Here is a 19,523-nt window from a genome sequence, read left to right as displayed (position 1 = left end):
TGGCTGTTGTTGATAACGCTGCTGTAAACACTGGGGTCCATGTACCCTTTCGAATATGTATTTTTGTATTCTTTGGGTAAATACCTAATAGTGCAATTGCCAGGTCATAGGGAAGTTCTGTTTTTAGCTTTTTGAACAACCTGTGTGTGTACTCTTTTCCAGAGTGGCTGCACCAGTTTGCATTCTCACCAGCAGTGTAAGAGAGTTGCCCTTTCTCCACATCCTTGCCAACATCTGTTGTTTCCTGTGTTGTTAGTTTTAGCTGTTCTGACAGGTGTGAGGTGGTATCTCATCCTAGTTCTGCTTTGTATTTCCCTCATGATGAGTGATGTTGAGCAGTTTTCATGTGTCTGTTAGCCATCCGTATCTTCTTTGAAAAAATGTATATTCATATCTTCTGCCCATTTCTTAACTGGATTGTTTTTTGGGTATTGAGTTTGATAAGTTATATACAGATCTTGGATACTAACCCTTTATCAGATATGTCATTCGCAAATATCTTCTCCTATTCTGTAGGCTGCCTTTTAGTTTTGTTGATAGTTTCTTTTGCTGTGCAGAAGCTTCTTATCTTGATGAAGCCCTAGTAGTTCATGTTTGCTTTTGTTTCCCTTGCCTTTGGTGATGGGTCTAGTAAGAAGCTGCTCTGGTGAGGTCAAAGAGGTTGCTGTGTGTTTTACTCCTGTAGGATTTTGGTGGTTTCCTGACTCACATTTAGGTCTGGCATTCATTTTGAATTTATTTTTGTGTGTGGTGTAAGCAGGTGGTCCAGTTTCATTCTTCTGCATGTTGCTGTCCAGTTTTCCCAACACCATTTGTCGAAGAGACTTTTTCCGTTGGATATTCTTTCCTCTTTAGCTAAAGATTAGTTGACCATATAGTTGTGGGCCCATTTCTGGGTTTCCTGTTCTATTCCATTGATCTGTATGCTTATGTTTATGCCAGTACCATACTGTCTTGATGACTACAGCTTTGTAATGTAGCCTCAAATTCCGGAATTGTGTTGCCTCCAGCTTTGCTTTTCTTTTTTAAGATTGCTTTGGCTGTTTGGGGTCTTCTGTGGTTCCATAACCAATTTTATGATTGTTTGTGATGATAGTTCTGCAAAGAATGCTGTTGGTATTTTGATAGGGATTGCATTAAATGTGTAGATTGCTTTGGATAGTATAGACATTTTATTTTATTTTTTTAATTTTTTTTTTTTAAATTTTTTTTTTCAACGTTTATTTATTTTTGGGACAGAGAGAGACACAGCATGAACGGGGGAGGGGCAGAGAGAGAGGGAGACACAGAATCGGAAACAGGCTCCAGGCTCTGAGCCATCAGCCCAGAGCCCGACGCGGGGCTGGAGCTCACGGACCGCGAGATCGTGACCTGGCTGAAGTCGGATGCTTAACCGACTGCGCCACCCAGGCGCCCCTAGTATAGACATTTTAACAATGTTTGTTCTTCCAATCCATGAGCATGGAATGCTTTTCCATTTCTTTGTGTCCTCTTCAATTTCAAGTGTTCTATAGTTTTCAGAGTACAGATCTTTTACCTCTTTAGTTAGGTTTATTCCTAGGTATGTTACAGTTTTTGGTGCAATTGTAAATGGGGTTGGTTCCTTGGTTTCTTTTTCTGCTCCTTCATTATTGCTGTATAGAAATGCAACAGAGTTCTATGTATTGATTTTACATCCTGCGACTGCTGAATTCATGTATTCTAGCAATTTTTTGGTGAAGTCTTTTGGGTTTTATATGTAAAGTATCATGATGTCGTCTGCAAATAGTGAAAGTTTGACTTTTTCTTTGCTGATTTGGATGGATGCCTTTTCTTTTTGTCTCTGATTGCTGAGGCTAAGACTTCGGTACTACGTTAAATAGTAATGAGAGTGGAAATCCCTGACTTGTTCCTGACCGTATCACTGAGGGTCGTATTAGCTGTGGGTCTTTCGTGTATGGCCTTTATGATGTTGAGACATGTTCTGTCTATCCCTGCTTTGTTGAGGGCTTTATCAAGAATGGATGCAGTATTTTGTCAGATGCCTTTTCTGCATCTTTTGACAGGATCACATGGTTCTTATCATTTCTTTTATTAATGTGTATCACGCTGATTGACTTGCAAATATTGAACTAGCCCTGCAGCCCAGGAATAAATCTCACTTGATCATGGTGAATAATTCTTTTAATGTGCTGTTGGATTTGATATGCTAGTATCTTGAGAATTTTTGCATCCATGCTCATCAGCAATATTGGCCTGTAATTCTTCTCTTAGTGGAGTCTTTGTCTGGTTTTGGAATCAAGGTAATGCTGGCCTTGTAGAATGAGTTTGCAAGTTTTCCTTCCATTTCTATTCTTTTGAAGAGTTTGAGAAGAATAGGTATTAACTCTTATTTATTTATTTTTTTTTTAAATTTATTTTATGTTTATTTTTGTGAGAGAGGGAGTTTGGGTGTGAGCAGGGGAGGGTCACAGAGAAAGAGGGAGATACAGAATCCAAAGCAGGCTCCAGGCTCTGAGCTGTCAGCACAGAGGCTGACGTGAGCTTGAACCCATGAACCGTGAAAGCCGAAGTTGGGCATTTAACCAACTGAGCCACCCAGGCGCCCCAACTCTTCTTTAAATGTCTGCTAGAATTCCCCTGGGAAGCCGTCTGGCCCAGAACTCTTGTTTGTTGGGAGATTTTTTTTTTTTAAGCTTCTTTATTTTTTGAGAAAGAGAGAGAGAGAGAGAAAGGCAGTGCCAGCTAGGGAGGGACAGGGAGAGAAGGAGAAAGAGAATCCCAAGCAGATTCCACACTCAGTTCAGAGGCTGATGCAAGTGATCTCATAAGCCATGAGAACACAACCTGAGATGAGATGAAAAGTTGGATGCTTAACGATCAAGCCACCCAGGCTCTCTTGTTGGGCTCTCTTGTTGGGCTCTCTTGTTGGGAGATTTTTGATGGCTGATTCAGTTTCTTTGCTGGTTATGGGTCTGGTCTAATTTTCTGTTTCTTCCTGTTTTGGTTTTGGTAGTGTGTGTGAATTTCTAGGAATTTGTCTATTTTCCAGATTGCCCAGTTTGTTGGCATGTAATTTTTCATAATATTCTCTTATAATTGTTTGTATTTCTGTGGTGGTGGTAGTGATCTCTCTTGTTTCATTTGTGATTTTGAGTCCTTTCTTTTTTCTTTCTGATAAGTCTGGCTAGGGGGTTATCAATTTTATTAATTTTTTCAAAGAACCAGCTCTTAGTTTCACTGATCTGTTCTCTTGGTCTTTTTTTTTTTTTTTTTTTTTTTTTTAATGTTTATTTACTTTTGAAAGAAAGAGCAGGAACAGGGGAAGGACAGAGAGAGAGGGAGACATAGAATCTGAAGCAGGCTCCAGGCTCCAAGCTGTCAGCACAGAACCTGACGTGGGGCTCAGTTCCACAAAGTGCGAGATCATGACCTGACTGAAGTTGGATGCTCAACTGACCGAGCCACCCAGGCACCCCAGATTTTGTTTGTTTCTCTGTTGTTCATTCTGGTGGCTTTAGGCTTTATTTGCTATTCCTTTTCTAGCTCCTTTAGGTGTAAGGTTAGGTTGTATATTTGTGACATTTTTTATTTCTAGAGGTGAGCTTGTATTACAGTATACTTCCCTGTTCGAATTGCCTTTGCTGCATCCCAAAGGTTTTGGACCATCATGTTTTCATTTTCATTTGCTTCCATGTATTTTTTAATTTTTTCTCTAATTTCTTATTTAACCCATTCATTCTTTAGTAGGATGTTCTTTAACCTCCATGTATTTGAGGGCTTTGCAGATTTTTTCTTGTGGTTGATTTCAAGTTCCATAATGCTGTGGTCTGAAAATATGCATGCTGTGATCTCGATTTTTTTGTACTTGTTGAGGATTGATTTGTGATGCAGTATGTGATCTGTTCTGGAGAATGTTACATGTTCATTCAAGAAGAATGTGTATTTTGCTTTAGGATGAAATGTTCTGAATATATTTGTTAAGTCCATCTGGTCCAGTGAGTCATTCAAAGCCATTATTTCCTTGTTGATTTTCTGCTTGGATGATCTGTCCATTGCTGTAAGTGGGGTGTTAAAATTCCCTACTATAATTGTATTATCAGTGAGTTTATGTTTGTTACAATTGATTGGGTACCTCCAAGTTGGGAGCATAAATATTCATAATTGTTAGATATTCTTGATGCATAGACTCCTTAATTCTGATATAGTGCCTTTCTTTATCTCTTGTTACAATCTTTGTTTTAAAATCTATTTGTCTGATATAAGTGTGGCTACTCTGGCTTTCTTTTGACTTCCATTAGCATGATAGATGATCCTCCATCCCCTCACTTTCAGTCTGCACGTGTCTTTAGGTCTAAAATGAGTCTCTTGCAGAGAGCATATAGATGGATTATGGGTTTTTTTTTATATATACATTCTGATACCCCGTGCCTTTTGATTGGAGCATTTAGTCCATTTACATTCAGTTTAGCACACTGAAAATATCGTGCCAATTCTTTCTGGCCTGCCAAGTTTCAAAAGAGAGATCAGTCACGAGTCTTATAGGTCTCCCTTTATATGTGAGGGCACGTTTATCCCTTGCTGCTTTCAGAATTTTCTCTTTATCCTTGTATTTTGCCAGTTTCACTATGATATGTCGTGCAGAAGATCGATTCAAGTTACGTCTGAAGGGAATTCTCTGTGCCTCTTGGATTTCAATGCCTTTTTCCTTCCCCAGTTCAGGGAAGTTCTCAGCTATTATTTCTTCAAGTACCCCTTCAGCACCTTTCCCTCTCTCTTCCTCCTCTGGGATACCAATTATGCGTATATTATTTCTTTTTAGTGTATCACTTAGTTCTCTAATTTTCCCCTCATACTCCTGGATTTTTTTATCTCTCTTTCTCTCAGCTTCCTCTTTTTCCATAACTTTATCTTCTAGTTCACCTATTCTCTCCTCTGCCTCTTCCATCCGAGCTGTTGTCGTTTCCATTTTGTTTTGCATTTCGTTTAAAGCGCTTTTCAGCTCCTCGTGACTGTTCCTTAGTCCCTTGATCTCTGTAGCAAGAGATTCTCTGCTGTCGTCTATACTGTTTTCAAGCCCAGCGATTAATTTTATGACTATTGTTCTAAATTCACTTTCTGTTATATTATTTAAATCCTTTTTGATCAGTTCATTAGCTGTTGTTATTTCCTGGAGATTCTTCTGAGGGGAATTCTTCCGTTTGGTCATTTTGGATAGTCCTTGGCGTGGTGAGGACCTGCAGGGCACTTCCCCTGTGCTGTGGTGTATAACTGGAGTTGGTGGGCGGGCCCGCAGTCAGACCTGATGTCTGCTCCCAGCCCACTGCTGGGGCCACAGACAGACTGGTGTGTGCCTTCTCTTCCCCTCTCCTAGGGGCGGGATTCACTGTGGGGTGGCGTGGCCGTCTGGGCTACTTGCACACTGCCAGGCTTGTGGTGCTGGGGATCTGGCATATTAGCTGGGGTGGGTAGGCAAGGTGCACGGGGGCAGGAGGGGCAGGCTTAGCTCGCTTCTCCTTAGGTGATCCACTTCAGGAGGGGCCCTGTGGCAGCGGGAGGGAGTCAGATCCGCTGCCGGAGGTTTGGCTCCGCAGAAGCACAGAGTTGGGTGTTTGCGTGGAGCGAGCAAGTTCCCTGGCAGGAACTGGTTCCCTTTGGGATTTTGTCTGGGGGATGGGCGAGGGAGATGGCGCTGGCGAGCGCCTTTGTTCCCCGCCAAGCTGAGCTCTGTCGTCGGTGGGGGGCGGGGGTCTCAGCAACTCTCCCTCCCTTTGTCCTCCAGCCTTCCCGCTTTCAGAGCAGAGCTGTTAACTTATGACCTCCAAGACGCTAAGTCGCGCTTGCTGTCGGAACACACTCCGTCCGTCCGGCCCCTCCGCTTTTGCAAGCCAGACTCGGGGGCTCTGCTTGGCCGGCGAGCTGCCCCTCCGCCCTGGCTCCCTCCCGCCAGTCCGTGGAGCGCGCACCGCCTTGCCGCCCTTCCTACTCTCTTCTGTGGGCCTCTCGTCTGCGCTTGGCTCCGGAGACTCCGTTCTGCTAATCCTCTGGCGGTTTTCTGGGTTATTTAGGCAGGTGTAGGTGGAATCTAAGTGATCAGCAGGACGCGCGGTGAGCCCAGCGTCCTCCTACGCCGCCATCTTCTTCCCTCTCCTCTAGTCCATTTACATTCAGAGTGATTATTGGTAGATAAGAATTTATCTGCCATTGTGTTACCTATAAAGTTGGTGTTTCTGGTGATGTTCTCTGTTCCTTTCTAATCTTTGTTGCTTTCCGTCTCCCACTCAAAGAGTCCCGTTTGATACTTCTTGCAGGGCTAGTTTAGTGGTCATGAACTCTAATTTTTGTGTTTGAAGCTCTCTCTTTTATGAATGACAGCCTTGCTGGATAGTGCTCCTAGCTGCATATTTTTCCTATTTAGCATGTTGAGTATATCAAGCCACTTTCCTTCTGGCCTGACAGAAGAGATCTGCTGTGAACCTAATCTGTCTTCCCTTGTAGGTTAATGGCTTTTTTCCCCCTTGTTGCTTTCAGGATTCTTTCCTTTTCTGTGTATTTTGTGAATTTGACTATGATATTTTTTATTATGGTCCTGCTTTTGTTGAATTGTTGTACCTCTTGAATTGTGATGTCTGTGTCCTTCCCCAGATAAGGGAAGTTTTCAGTTATAATTTGTTCAGATAAACCTTCTCTCTTTTCCCCTGTCTTCTTCTGGGACTCCTATGATAGGAATATTATTTTGCCTTAAGGCATTGCCTGAATTCTACATCCATGATCCAATATTTTTCTTTTCCTCTTCTTTTCAGCTTCATTATTTTCCATAATGTTTTCTTTTATATTACTGATTCATTCCCTTGCTTCATCTGTCCTTGTTGTCATTGCAGCCAGTCTGTTTTGCATCTCAGTTCTAGCTTTTTTTTTTTTTCTTTCTTCCTTATTTTTTAAAAATGTTTGTTTAGGGGCACCTGGGTGGCGCAGTCGGTTAAGCGTCCGACTTCAGCCAGGTCACGATCTCGCGGTCCGTGAGCTCCAGCCCCGCGTCGGGCTCTGGGCTGATGGCTCAGAGCCTGGAGCCTGTTTCCGATTCTGTGTCTCCCTCTCTCTCTGCCCCTCCCCCGTTCGTGCTCTGTCTCTCTCTGTCCCAAAAATAAATAAAAAAATTAAAAAAAAAAAAAAAAAGATCCTATAGTGTTTTGGGCCTGGTGCTTCAGGAGGTGTTTCGGAGTGTGCAGTCTGCTGTTGTATTTTGGCTCCTCCTTTCCTCAAGTCAATTCTTTACAGAGTTTCTCCTTGCCTGCAGTGGAGGGATGTTTGGACCTTGTCCACTGTGTGGCAAGTTTTAACTAGGTGTGTTTTGGTCTCCCTGTTAAAAGAACTGTACCTCTTTCCCCTAGAACTGAGGCTTTTGCAGCATTCTGTGATCAGTAGAGTTGGTGTGTGTGAGAGGTTTGTGCTGGTCTTCTGGGTGAGGGACCTGCTGCGCTGATTCTGAGGCACCTTGCCCAAATGGAGATGCACCTGCAGGGTGCAGGGGGGCAGTACTTGGTGTAAGCAGTCTCTGTTGGGGAGTGCTGTATAGCTCACTGAAGTGGGTCATGCTGATGGGCAGGGGTGAAGTGGCGTCATCCTGCTCTCTCGTCTTCACAGCAGGGAGTTCGTGCCTGCCATTCTTCAGGAAGCCCTCACAAAAGAGCAGACAATCACCCCTCTTATGTCCCCAACTTCTGTCAGATCCCTGCCTTCACTCTGTGTCCATGCTGTCTGCCTGTCAGTGTCACAGTACTCCTGTGTTTTATTTATCTCAGATGTGTGGCTGAGTTTCAAAACTCCAAATTTTAGAGACCTGCACCAATCCTCTGGGGGAGGGTCTCACCATGCTGTGGCCAGTGGTTTGTCTCAGTAAAGCAGTTGCATGACTGCACAGTGGTTTGTGGTGTATGATAAAGCACAGCAAAAAGCTGGCGCCAAGGTTTGCTGCCTTCAGCAGGTGTCTCTATTTCTATGCTAGTGAATAGCTATGCTAGGGCAGCACATTGGCACAGCCAGTTCTTGTACCCTAAGAGGCTGTGCCATCATTCTCAAATGCACTTCAGGAAGGGCAACTGTTTCTCCCTGTGTGACCCAGGGCATCCTCAGACTACACTGCCCACTCCCAGGCCTCCACCCTCCCTCCCCACCAGAGCACTGCTAAGGCCACGACCCCAGCGATGGTGGGGACTTCTAAAAGTAGTCAGCCCCTCTCCTTTTCCCAGTCAGTGATGTGGGGAAAGAATTTTTTTGTGCAATCCTCTCTGCACTATTGCATCCTCTCTTTCTCTCCTTTTCCAGTGTTCAGGGCTCCCTCCCCTCTGCAGCACCTGCTGCTCTTTTCTCCCCCAGATCAATTCTCTATAGCTCCTACCTTCCACGATATGGCCATTTTTCTACCTGTAGATGTGCAATTTGTTCTCTCTGCCCTAGGATCAATTTCTTGGGTGTTCAGAATGATTTGATAGTTATCTAGCTGTGTTTGAGGGACAAGGCAAGCTTAGGGCCCCCTACTTTTCCACCATCTTAACTCTAGTCCTTCAGTTCATCTTTTAAAGCATGGATAGTCATAGGTTGCTGATTAGTCCATAAATTTGCCACCCCTCTGTATTTATAATAGCTAACACATATTCAGCATTTATTAGCCAGGCATTATTCTTAGTAGTTTTACATTTATGTAAAATTGTGTATTGTGTATTCTCACAGTCACCACATGAGGTATGGTTATTAATTTTGTTCTCTGTTGGCAGATAGAAGTCTAATAAAACATGGGGCCTGGGTCTAAGGTCACTCAGCTAATTAAATAGGCAACAGCTTACACTCTTATGAAGAATTTACTATAGTGTCTTTAGTTAGAATTTATTCATTTACAAACTTAAGCAAACAGGAAGTCCGTTTATTCACTAACTTTGAGAATTTCAGGGGTGAATTCTTGCTTCAGGTACATCTAAATTGCTCTCATTTGCTCTTCCTCTTGATACATAACTTGTTTTATTGGTCTGTGCATTCAATGAATAAGGTGACGATAAATAGTCTGAGGCCCACATTCACCTAACTTGGCAACTGTTGTGAACAGAGATCTTCCCTCTCCCATCACGAATATATCAATACTAGAAATGACTAACTGCTTTGGGTCATGCTCCCAAACCAGTCTTTATGGTCAGGGGGTAAAATATTGTGAATGGCCCAACCTGATTCAGTGTTTCATCTCTTTGGTGATTATGGGGACATGTGATTGATGGCTTCCCCTCACCCCCCAGCACAAAATAGTGCCTTCAAGGAAGAGGTGTGAGCACATAAAGTTATAATGTCCACTACATTTTGAATCAGGTACCCATCTCTTTTCTAATCGGACTGAGTTAGGCTAACAAGGCCAAATCAAAAGAAGAACGGTCTTCAGGTATCAGGGTCATGGATGTAGAATAAGCAGAAAAGAATGCTGGGCTTAGTAGGCACATTGAAAACACCTTGTAAGACGGTAGCTGTAGTTTCCCTCTTTGAAACTCTATTACAGACTTTGCAGGTTCCTCATTTCCCAATCTTAACTTATTTTTAAATGCAGGTTACAGCATCAAGTAAAAAGGCACAATCTGATAGTGGCTTCATATGATGTTGTGAGGAATGACATAGATTTCTTTAGGTAAGAATTAAAATTTTTTTCTTTAGAAAAACTTACGAAGAGTGTTAATATTTTCCTGTCTGAAAGACTTTATATAGTTCCTGCAGTATATTAAAAGGTGCTAAATTTTTTTGTTTATTCTCCCTTAGAAATATTAAATTTAACTACTGTATTCTTGATGAAGGCCATGTCATCAAAAATGGAAAAACAAAATTGTCAAAAGCTGTAAAACAACTGACTGCTAATTATAGGATTATTCTTTCTGGAACACCAATCCAGGTAATTATTTACTGTTCTCCCCCACTGTTTGCCATGTGGAAAGAAGGTTTGACATTTGGCAGTGAATTAGAGACATGTTTTTCCGCCTGCCTGCTCCCTCCCTCCTTTCCTTCCTTCCTTCCTCTCTTCCTTATTTCCTTCCTTCCTCCCCCCTTCCTTCCTTCGTCCCTCCCTCCTTCCCTTCCCTTCCTTCCTTCCTTCCTTCTTTCCTTCCATTTATAGGAATAAATTCCAGTAGTTCATTTGGTTCATAATGGTTCATTTGATACGTAATAGCATCTGAGCAAACCAGGTTTTAAAAGCAATATGAAGAGCACTGGGTGGTGTATGGAATTTCTGAATCACTATATTGTACAACTGATACTAATACAACACCGCATGTTAACTATACTAGAATTAAAATAGTAAAATGTGATTTTAGGGTATGTAAATAGAAGTCTTGTGTCCAAAATATGGGAAACTAGTCAGACTTTATTCCACACTGGCCATTCTACTTCTGTGGTATTACACCACACTCTGATTTAATGTTGAAAACTTAGAGCTGATTCATAGGGGAATCATCATATAGTAGAGGTGTGAATACCTGGAGTTAAGAGAAAATTGGAAAAGATTGTAGAAGGTTGTATTGGAAAAGGAAAGAGATGGGTAAATTTATAAAAGTCTTCTGATACTTTTGAGAGATTCTGTTATCTTCCAGGGGAACTGGCTGCAAATGTTCACACCTAACTTGGATAGCCAACTCTGGTGGGAAAATACCCTTCATCATGCTCCAGTTAGTGGAATGGTGAATACCAAGTGACCTCTAAGATTCCTTCTGACACTAAAAAAAATCAACAGTTCTTAGCTTACATCTTTGTTACTTTTCTTTTAAATTTATTTTTGTTAATGGACTGATATAAGTATTAGGGTTTTGATCATTAAGTGAACACTTAATTGTTCACAATATTACTTTCACACCAAGTTTGGTTTTTTTGTTTCCTTAAAGGCCCTCTTTCTGCCCTCCCATCCTGAACATTTTAGCTCTGAAGCTATAAGGGTTTCTGCACTGAAGACCCATGGTAGCCTGGAGTTAGGAGGCAGAGCCTAAGTGGGATTAGAAGGGTATCCATATGGCAGGGCAGCCCACCATAATGAATCATAGCCTGAGCAGGGTGAAGAGGGCTTCTGGAAGTGGGTAAGGTGGTGGGTTGGTACCTTAGGATCCAAACATATTGAGAATGCATCCAAAATGAAAAAGTGCTGATTTCTTTTTTTTACAAATGAAACTTCAATAGTAGAATTGGAAAAAACCTTTGCCTGTTCCTTATTACTTTGAATACTGGATAGATTTGACCTATAACCAAACTCTTCTAGGTTTCCTTAAGAAACGGTGATGTTGGGGGCGCCTGGGTGGCTCAGTTGGTTAAGCGTCCGACTTCGGCTTAGGTCATGATCTCATGATTTGTGAGTTCGAGCCCCGCGTCGGGCTCTGTGCTGACAGCTCGGAGCCTGGAGCCTGATTCGGATTCTGTGTCTCCCTCTCTCTCTGCCCCTCCCCCACTCTCACTCTGTCTCTCTCTCAAAAATAAATAAGCATTTAAAAAATAATTTTTTTAAATAAAAAAAGAAATGGTGATGTTGGCCAAATTCTTTAAATCTTGATGTTACGTTTAGTGTCAAAGGTAAAAGAATCAGAAGCATATTCATCTTTCTGCTTTTCTATTTATTGCTTGATAGATGCCACCAGTAGGATTTACACACTATGGACCAAGGCTTATTCTGGTGGAGGAGACTTCAAAATTCTCTCCAGATAGGATAGAATATTTCCTTTAGGGATACTGATATGAATTTTCTCAAATTAAAACACAGACTTAGACCATCTGTATAAAAATGTAGTTGATTACCCCTCATGTATGTCCTCATAATGGGCTTTCATTAATATTCCAAGTGTAAGGAAATCATCCCAGTACAAAAGATTAACTAGTGTTCCTTTTTTATATTCAGAATAACGTTTTGGAGCTGTGGTCATTATTTGATTTCCTCATGCCAGGATTTTTGGGGACTGAACGCCAGTTTGCTGCTCGATATGGTAAACCTATATTAGCAAGTAGGGATGCTCGAAGCTCTAGTCGAGAACAAGAAGCAGGTATGAAAACTATATAATTATATACTATACAAGTGAATATAACTTATTCCTATCTTTTTTGAAGCTGTTTTCTCTTACTCTTTAACAGGTGTTCTTGCAATGGATGCACTCCACCGCCAAGTCCTGCCGTTTCTTTTGAGAAGAATGAAAGAAGATGTTTTGCAGGATCTTCCACCCAAAATTATTCAAGACTACTATTGTACTCTTAGTCCTCTCCAGGTTAGAAATCCAGTGATTGTGGTTGTTGGTGGTATGTTTATTAGGAGAGTGCTTTGAATAAGCCACAAAAATATTGAATAAAGGGGATTAGACTTTGGCTTTTATCACTCCAATCTAGCTTCTACTTTGATAGACTTTAGGACTATTCTGTTCCAAAGAGAGAGAGCTAGGACCTGAATGAATCTCTTTGGACATGTGGATATACATTTGGATAAGTGCATTTGAATATGGCATTAAAACAAAAGCAAGTATCATAGTTGCTTTCTTATATGTCAAATTAATCGGAAAAGTTGCAAGGTTAATCTGATGATGAAATGAGCCAGTGTTTATAAGGGCCAGAAATCTGCCTGTAATGTCATATCTTCACAACAGCATTATAGGTATTGTCAGTCCCCATTTTTGTAAACAAAGAAAGGAAAGTTCAGAAAAATTAAGTAAGTTGCTCAAGATTATATAGCTAATATATATCAGGACTGAGTTTCAAACCTGGGAAGTGGGACGTCACCCCTCTAAAAGTATTAACTGCATTGCCAGTAAATTTTTGAAATAAGACTGAACTTTTGCACAGATCTAATTTTGTACAGAGACTGTTATCAAAGGAATTTATTGTATGCCTTTCCTTATATAGTATTTTGTAAGGGGAAACCATCCCTTGTATTAGGGAGACATGGCCTATATAATCAGAATTTTCTTTTAACCTTACGTTCTGGGTTAGTATGCATCAATCTATTTCAGTATTTTGATTTAGTATGGTAAAATGAATAAAAGATAAACAGGTACACCCAGAAACTTCTTTCTTCTCCTCCCTCTATAACTTGAGTTTAGAGCTTAGCAGCACACTAATCTAGATGCTGAGAGCTATGTGATCACTTATATTATCTATGTCATATATCTGGGCCTCCATTTCTCATGTATAAAAATTGGACTAGTATTTTTGAAAGGAATATTTTAGGAGCAATGAGCTGAAGACTTTTTGAAGTAAATACAATAAAGAAAAGGTGCCATATGAAAAAAAAATCCATGGTAGGGGTGCGTGGTTGGCTCAATCAGTAGAGCATGCAACTCTTGATCTCAGGGTTGTGAGTTCACACCCCATGTTGGGTATACAGATTAAAATGAAATCTTTAAAAAAGAAAATCCATGGTATATGACAGTGGTATAAAACATTTAAGTGGCCTGGAGGAGGAGCTGGGAGGGAAGTGACATTTGGCTTTACTTAGCATCCACAGGTTTTTATATTCTGACTTCTGTTCTTTAGCACTCTAGATTTTCTTTTCTTTCATATTGTTTTAGCATGTACAAGGCAGGAACCAGGACCCTTAGGCAATGTTTTAACTTTTAGGAGTTCTCCTTTTAGGTAGCAGTAGTATTCTTTTACTTCTCTGTACTTTTTTTTTTTTTTTAAGTTTTATTTACATAAGTAATCTATATACCCAATTTGGGGCTTGAACTCATGACCCTGAGATCAAGAGTTGCATGCTCTACTGACTGAGCCAACCAGGCACTTCAGCAGAAGTATTTTTTAAAACTTGGTCTCTTGGAATGTACCTATAGGGTACCACAAAACTTCACTTAGAGAAGATTTTCTCATTTACTTGTAAGGATTCAGGTTCTCTTTTATTGGTAATGTATTTATCTTCCTCAACAGAGTGGAAAAATTGAGTCTAGGACTATTTGACTAGTTTTTAATATTTTAGCATCCAAGCTTAATGTGCTACACTTGTTTTCTAAATGTAATTTTAAAGGAATTTACCAAGATGCAGTGGATAATTTGTAATCATTAGTGAAGCATAGGTATTATAATTTCTTTAATGAGGGCTGGTTTAAATTATTGCTCTTACTGTCATTTGCTAGCTATGTTTTTGAACAATTGAAAATAAATATACTTGTTTTGCGGGGGCAATTTTACAGGTTCAGCTCTATGAGGATTTTGCTAAGTCTCGTGCTAAGTGTGACGTTGATGAAACAGTTTCTTCAGCTGCACTCTCTGAAGAAACTGAAAAACCAAAGCTTAAAGCCACAGGCCATGTATTCCAGGTATAGATTATAATCTCTTTTTTAATTCTTCAAGAATCATGTTCTTCAGTGCAGCAATTTTTACATGGAATACTGAAATGTGGGTTTATTTAAATTTTTTTCAGTATTGTGTATACATTCTTGAAAATAGAGAAGAGTACTAATTTATTTCCATAGTTATAATTAATAAGTAATTTAATACTAAAATATACAAAATTCAATATTTTTTGTATATTGCCAGTAAAGAGTTTTAGAGAATATTTTGCTTTACATTAAAAAAAATATTGGAATGCCTGCTATAGGGCAATAACTTTTGTAAGCTCAGGGGTGGAAAAAGCAGTGGAAAAAACAGACTCCTTCCCTAGAGTATGGGGTTATGCAGTATAAGAGTTGGGTAGATTGGTTTCTAGTAGAGAGATCAGGGGCAGCCTCACTGAGAAGGTGACACCTAAGCAGAAATCTGAAGGAGGATTGAGGCATGCAGATACGTGGAGGGGAAGCGATTCCAGACAGAGGATACCAAAAGTACAGAAGTCATGAGACAGGTGCTGCCTCATGTGCTCAAGGGAATTGCAAATTAAAAAGATAAAGTGTCAGCTTAGGCTTTCTGTCCCTTTTGAAATATTCCACAATAGAACCCCCCCCCACTTCCCTTGCCACCAATAAATTAAATAATGTAACATTTTTAAGACAGAAGAGGGGTAAAGGGCTTATACCTCTCCCAGTTTCTATTACCGTGTCCAGACGTTTCTTGAGCCTTGTCAGTGGAGCTTTTTGTTTGTTTTTCATTTTTTTTAATGTTTATTTATTTTTGAGAGAGAGAGAGAGAGCGAGAGTGAAGCGAGCAGGGGAGGGGCAGAGAGAAGGAGACACAGAATCCAAAGCAGGCTCCAGGCTCTGAGCTGTCAGCACAGAGCCCAATGCAGGGCTCGAACTCACGAACTGTAAGATCATGACCTGAGCCGAAGTCGGGCACTCAAGTGACTGAGCCACCCAGTGCCCCTAGAGCTTTCCAATACAAAATTCAAAACCCAAATCATAAGCCAAGTAAAAGGCAAGAGAGAAAGAATGTGGCAAAATTAGAGAAAAGAAAGAAGGACCCTATAGGGTTCTGATTCTTAAACACAACCACTTGAAATAACCACCTTGCTCTGTCTTCTCCTCTCCCTGACTTGCTGAATTAGAATACTGTGTAGGGGAGAGATATGCAGATTTATAAGGTCCTCAAGAAATTTTTATACCCACTGAAGTTTGAGAAACCCTTAGGAAATCTTTAGGAAATGTTGCCTTATTCCAGAAGCATCTGTAAGCATTATCCCACTTTGGGCAGGAAAGAGGTCTTTCTGCCATGAGAAGTTCATTGTCTAGTGAGGGAGAGAGACACAAACTGTACAATTGATGCAATAAATGCTCTCATACGCTTCACACAAGAAGCACAGATGAAGGTGTCACAGATGAGACATTGAACTGATTCATGAAGAATGAGTAGGAGGAGCAAGAAGAGGACAAAGGGCATTTTCTATGGATAGAGTAGAAATAGGAGAAGTTACTAAGATGTAGACATTTGTGGTATGTATGGACTTGCATATACTTTTTCTCCCCTTAAAGGCATTACAGTATTTACGTAAACTGTGCAACCATCCAGCATTAGTCTTGACACCTCAACATCCAGAGTTCAAGAGTACTACTGAAAAACTGGCAATTCAGAATTCTTCTCTTCATGATATTCAACATGCCCCTAAACTCTCAGCTTTGAAACAAGTAAGTAGGTTTCATGAATGTTCGATGTGTGTTACACATTCTTGATCTGTAACACTGTATAAATATACTTTTCCAAAATAGTACTGATGTGTATGCCATTTCTTTTATTTTTTAATTTGGTTCAATTTTTGGTACAGCTTTTTTTAGAAACTGTGGTAAATATGTGTAGTATAATATATACCATTACTTTCTTCTAACCCCTGGTAACCTCTAGTCCACTTTATATCTGTATGAATTTACCTGTTCTAAATATTTAATGTAAGTGGAATCATACAATATTTGTACTTTTGTGACTGGCTTATTTCACTTGGTTTTCTTTTTTTAGTTTATTTTTTTTGAGAGAGTGCGTGCCTGTACGTGCATGAACAGGGGAGGGGCAGAGAGAGAAGTAGAGAATCCCAAACAAGATCCACACTATCAGTGTAGAGCCTGATGCAGGGCTCATTCTCATAAACCATGAGATCATGACCTGAGCAGAAATCAAGAGTTAGACGCTTAGCTAACTGAGCCACCCAGGCACCCCTCAATTGGTTTTCAAGGTTCATTTGTGTTGTACCATGTATTAGTACTTCATTTTTATAGCTGAATAACATTCCATTATTATTATTATTATTATTATTATTATTATTATGTATATACCACATTTGTTTAGCCTTTTTTTTTTTTTTTTTTTTTTAGTTTGTTTTGAGAGAGAGAACACAAGTGGGGGAGGGATGGAGAGAAAGAGAAACAATCCCAAGTGGCAGAGTCCAGTGCGGGGCTTGAAATCATGAACTGTGAAATCATGACCTGAACCCAGATCAAGAGTTGGACACTTAACCAACTGAGCCACCCAGGCGTCCCAAATCTTGTCATGTGTTGATGGACACAATGGTTGTTTCCACCTTTTTGGCTATTGTGAATAATACTGCAGCGAACGTTGGCTTGTAAGTGTCAGTTTAAGCCCCTCTTTTTAGTTCTTTTGGATGAACTAAACCTAGGAGTGGAATTGCTGGATCATCTACCAATTCAGTGTTTAACTTTTTCAGGAACTGCCAGAATGTTTTCCACAATGGCTGTTCCATTTACATTTCCATCAGCAATGTGCCATGATTCCAATTTCTCCACATCCTAGCCAATGCGTACTTTACTATTTTTTTTATTGCAGCCATCCCAGTAGGTATGAAATGCTAGCTCATTGTTGAAAATGCCGTTTAACTTTGGATCATTTTTAAATTGTCTTTTGGTTGAATTTTAAGACTTTTTTTCTTTTCTTTTTTTTTTTAAGTTTATTTAATTATTTTGAGAGAGCGTGCATGAGCAGGGTAGGGACAGAGAGAAAGGGAGAGAACCCTAATAAGCAGGCTCCATGCTGTCAGCATGAAGCCTCACGTGGGGCTCAATCTCATGAACCATGAGGTCATGACCTGGGCCAAAGTCAAGAGTTGGACACTCAACTGACTGAGCCACCCAGGTGCCCTTAAGAGTTCTTTTATATTCTAGGTATTAAGCCCTTATCAGATACATAGTTTTGCAAATATTTTCCCCCATTCTGTAGATTGTTATTTGACTTTCTTTAGTAATGTGTTCCATGGTTTCTGATGAGAAATCCAATGTTGATCTTATAGAGGATCCCCTTTACATGATGAATTCACTTTTTTTCTTGCTGCTTTTCAGATTCTCTTTCAATAGTTTGATTATAATATTTGTCAATGTGTATCTCTGAGTTTTTTTGGGAGCTGCCTACTCTGCCATTTTCTTCATGTTGCTGTCTTAGTGTAGCTTTCAAAAACAGAATTTTTGAAAATTCTAAGATTTCAGAAATAAATATATCAGAAATAATTGGTTTTTAAAAGAACCAATTGCAAGCACCAAATGTTAAAACTAACACCATTTAGTTCTAACTAGTCTTAAAAATTAAGAGCTTACTAAAAAAAAAAAAATTAAGAGCTTACTGTAAAATGTGGACTTTAGTCATTGTTTTTGCTTTCTGTAGTTATTCTGGCCTAAATTTCATGAAGAATAACTAATAAATGAAGATTTTAGGTTTCACATGGGTTAGTATAGAAAATGTTATATAATGACATATATGACATCCAGGTATGTATCTTTATATCACTAAATGTAAAACACTGGATTTTTATCATAAAATGATAGAATGAGTATTGCTTTTACATTGTCTGTAAATGGAATCCTTTTCTTATTTGGCCAAACTAATTTTGTACATAAAATGTTCATGATTTTCTTTTTTTTTATTTTATTTATTTTTTTTTAAAAATTTTTTTTTTTCAACGTTTATTTATTTTTGGGACAGAGAGAGACAGAGCATGAACGGGGGAGGGGCAGAGAGAGAGGGAGACACAGAATTGGAAACAGGCTCCAGGCTCTGAGCGGTCAGCACAGAGCCCAACGCGGGGCTCGAACTCACGGACCGCGAGATCGTGACCTGGCTGAAGTCGGACGCTTAACCGACTGCGCCACCCAGGCGCCCCAGTGATTTTCTTAACATAGCTGATAAAGTTATAAGATATACTTAGTCAAGGAATCAGCTAATTAGATTTCCAAAATCATTTGCATTTCATCCACACTTTAGTTATATTATAGGCTTTAAATTATTTTTAGTTTATCTTTTTGCACATTTTTCTCTGCAGTTATTACTTAAACTGATCTCTCATTTTAGAAGCTTATTGTCACTCTGAAGCTGAAGTGTCTGGAATTAAGATGCTTAGGAACTGTACAACTTAGGCCCAGATTGTTTCTGGCCATACTTCTAAGACTTTTGTAGAATCCATCTTTTCCATTTTCTCAGTTCTTTTCAGCCATTCGGAACAAAAGTTCTATCTTAGGGGAGAGAAAACAAGCTTGCTTTCATCTAAAATATGTCTGTTCTCTGAATTAGGGGAGAAGTCTTATTTGCTTTTTAAAAATCTGGCACTAGAAATATAGAAACCTGTATATCAGCAAGTACTAGTCCCAGAATTATCTAATAATGCCAGAATTTTTAAATTTCAGGATACTGAAATGATGAACTCAAACTGTAGGTGAAATTTAACGGAGATAAGCAAAGTCAATTTTAAAAGACTTAGATACAGGGGCGCCTGGGTGGCGCAGTCGGTTAAGCGTCCGACTTCAGCCAGGTCACGATCTCACGGTCCGTGAGTTCGAGCCCCGCGTCAGGCTCTGGGCTGATGGCTCAGAGCCTGGAGCCTGTTTCCGATTCTGTGTCTCCCTCTCTCTCTGCCCCTCCCCCGTTCATGCTCTGTCTCTCTCTGTCCCAAAAATAAATAAACATTGAAAAAAAAAATTTAAAAAAGACTTAGATACAGGGGCGCCTGGGTGGCTCAGCCAGTTCAGCATCTAACTGTGGCTCAGGACATGGTCTCACGGTTTGTGAGTTCAAGCCCCAGCAGCAGAGCCCGCTTGGGATCCTCTGTCTCCCTCTCTCTCTGCCCCTTCCCTGCTCGCACACGCACATGCAAAAATAATAAATAAAAACATCAATTGGCGAACATTTCACAGAAT

General features: G+C 40.1%; 1 protein-coding gene across 1 annotated transcript in view; it reads left to right on the top strand.

Annotated features, from left to right (window-relative positions):
• The window catches only part of BTAF1 (B-TFIID TATA-box binding protein associated factor 1), a 120,385-nt gene that overhangs the window by 92,782 nt on the left and 8,080 nt on the right, over nucleotides 1-19,523 (top strand). The window contains exons 29-34 of the mRNA XM_030334413.1: nucleotides 9,566-9,643; nucleotides 9,772-9,901; nucleotides 11,885-12,026; nucleotides 12,115-12,245; nucleotides 14,157-14,282; nucleotides 15,870-16,022. Coding sequence (XP_030190273.1) covers nucleotides 9,566-9,643; nucleotides 9,772-9,901; nucleotides 11,885-12,026; nucleotides 12,115-12,245; nucleotides 14,157-14,282; nucleotides 15,870-16,022 — 760 coding nt within the window. The remainder of the gene's footprint in view (nucleotides 1-9,565; nucleotides 9,644-9,771; nucleotides 9,902-11,884; nucleotides 12,027-12,114; nucleotides 12,246-14,156; nucleotides 14,283-15,869; nucleotides 16,023-19,523) is intronic.

Source organism: Lynx canadensis, chromosome D2 (assembly GCF_007474595.2).
Source record: "Lynx canadensis isolate LIC74 chromosome D2, mLynCan4.pri.v2, whole genome shotgun sequence".
NCBI lineage: Eukaryota > Metazoa > Chordata > Mammalia > Carnivora > Felidae > Lynx > Lynx canadensis.
This window is presented reverse-complemented; position numbering and strand designations above follow the sequence as displayed.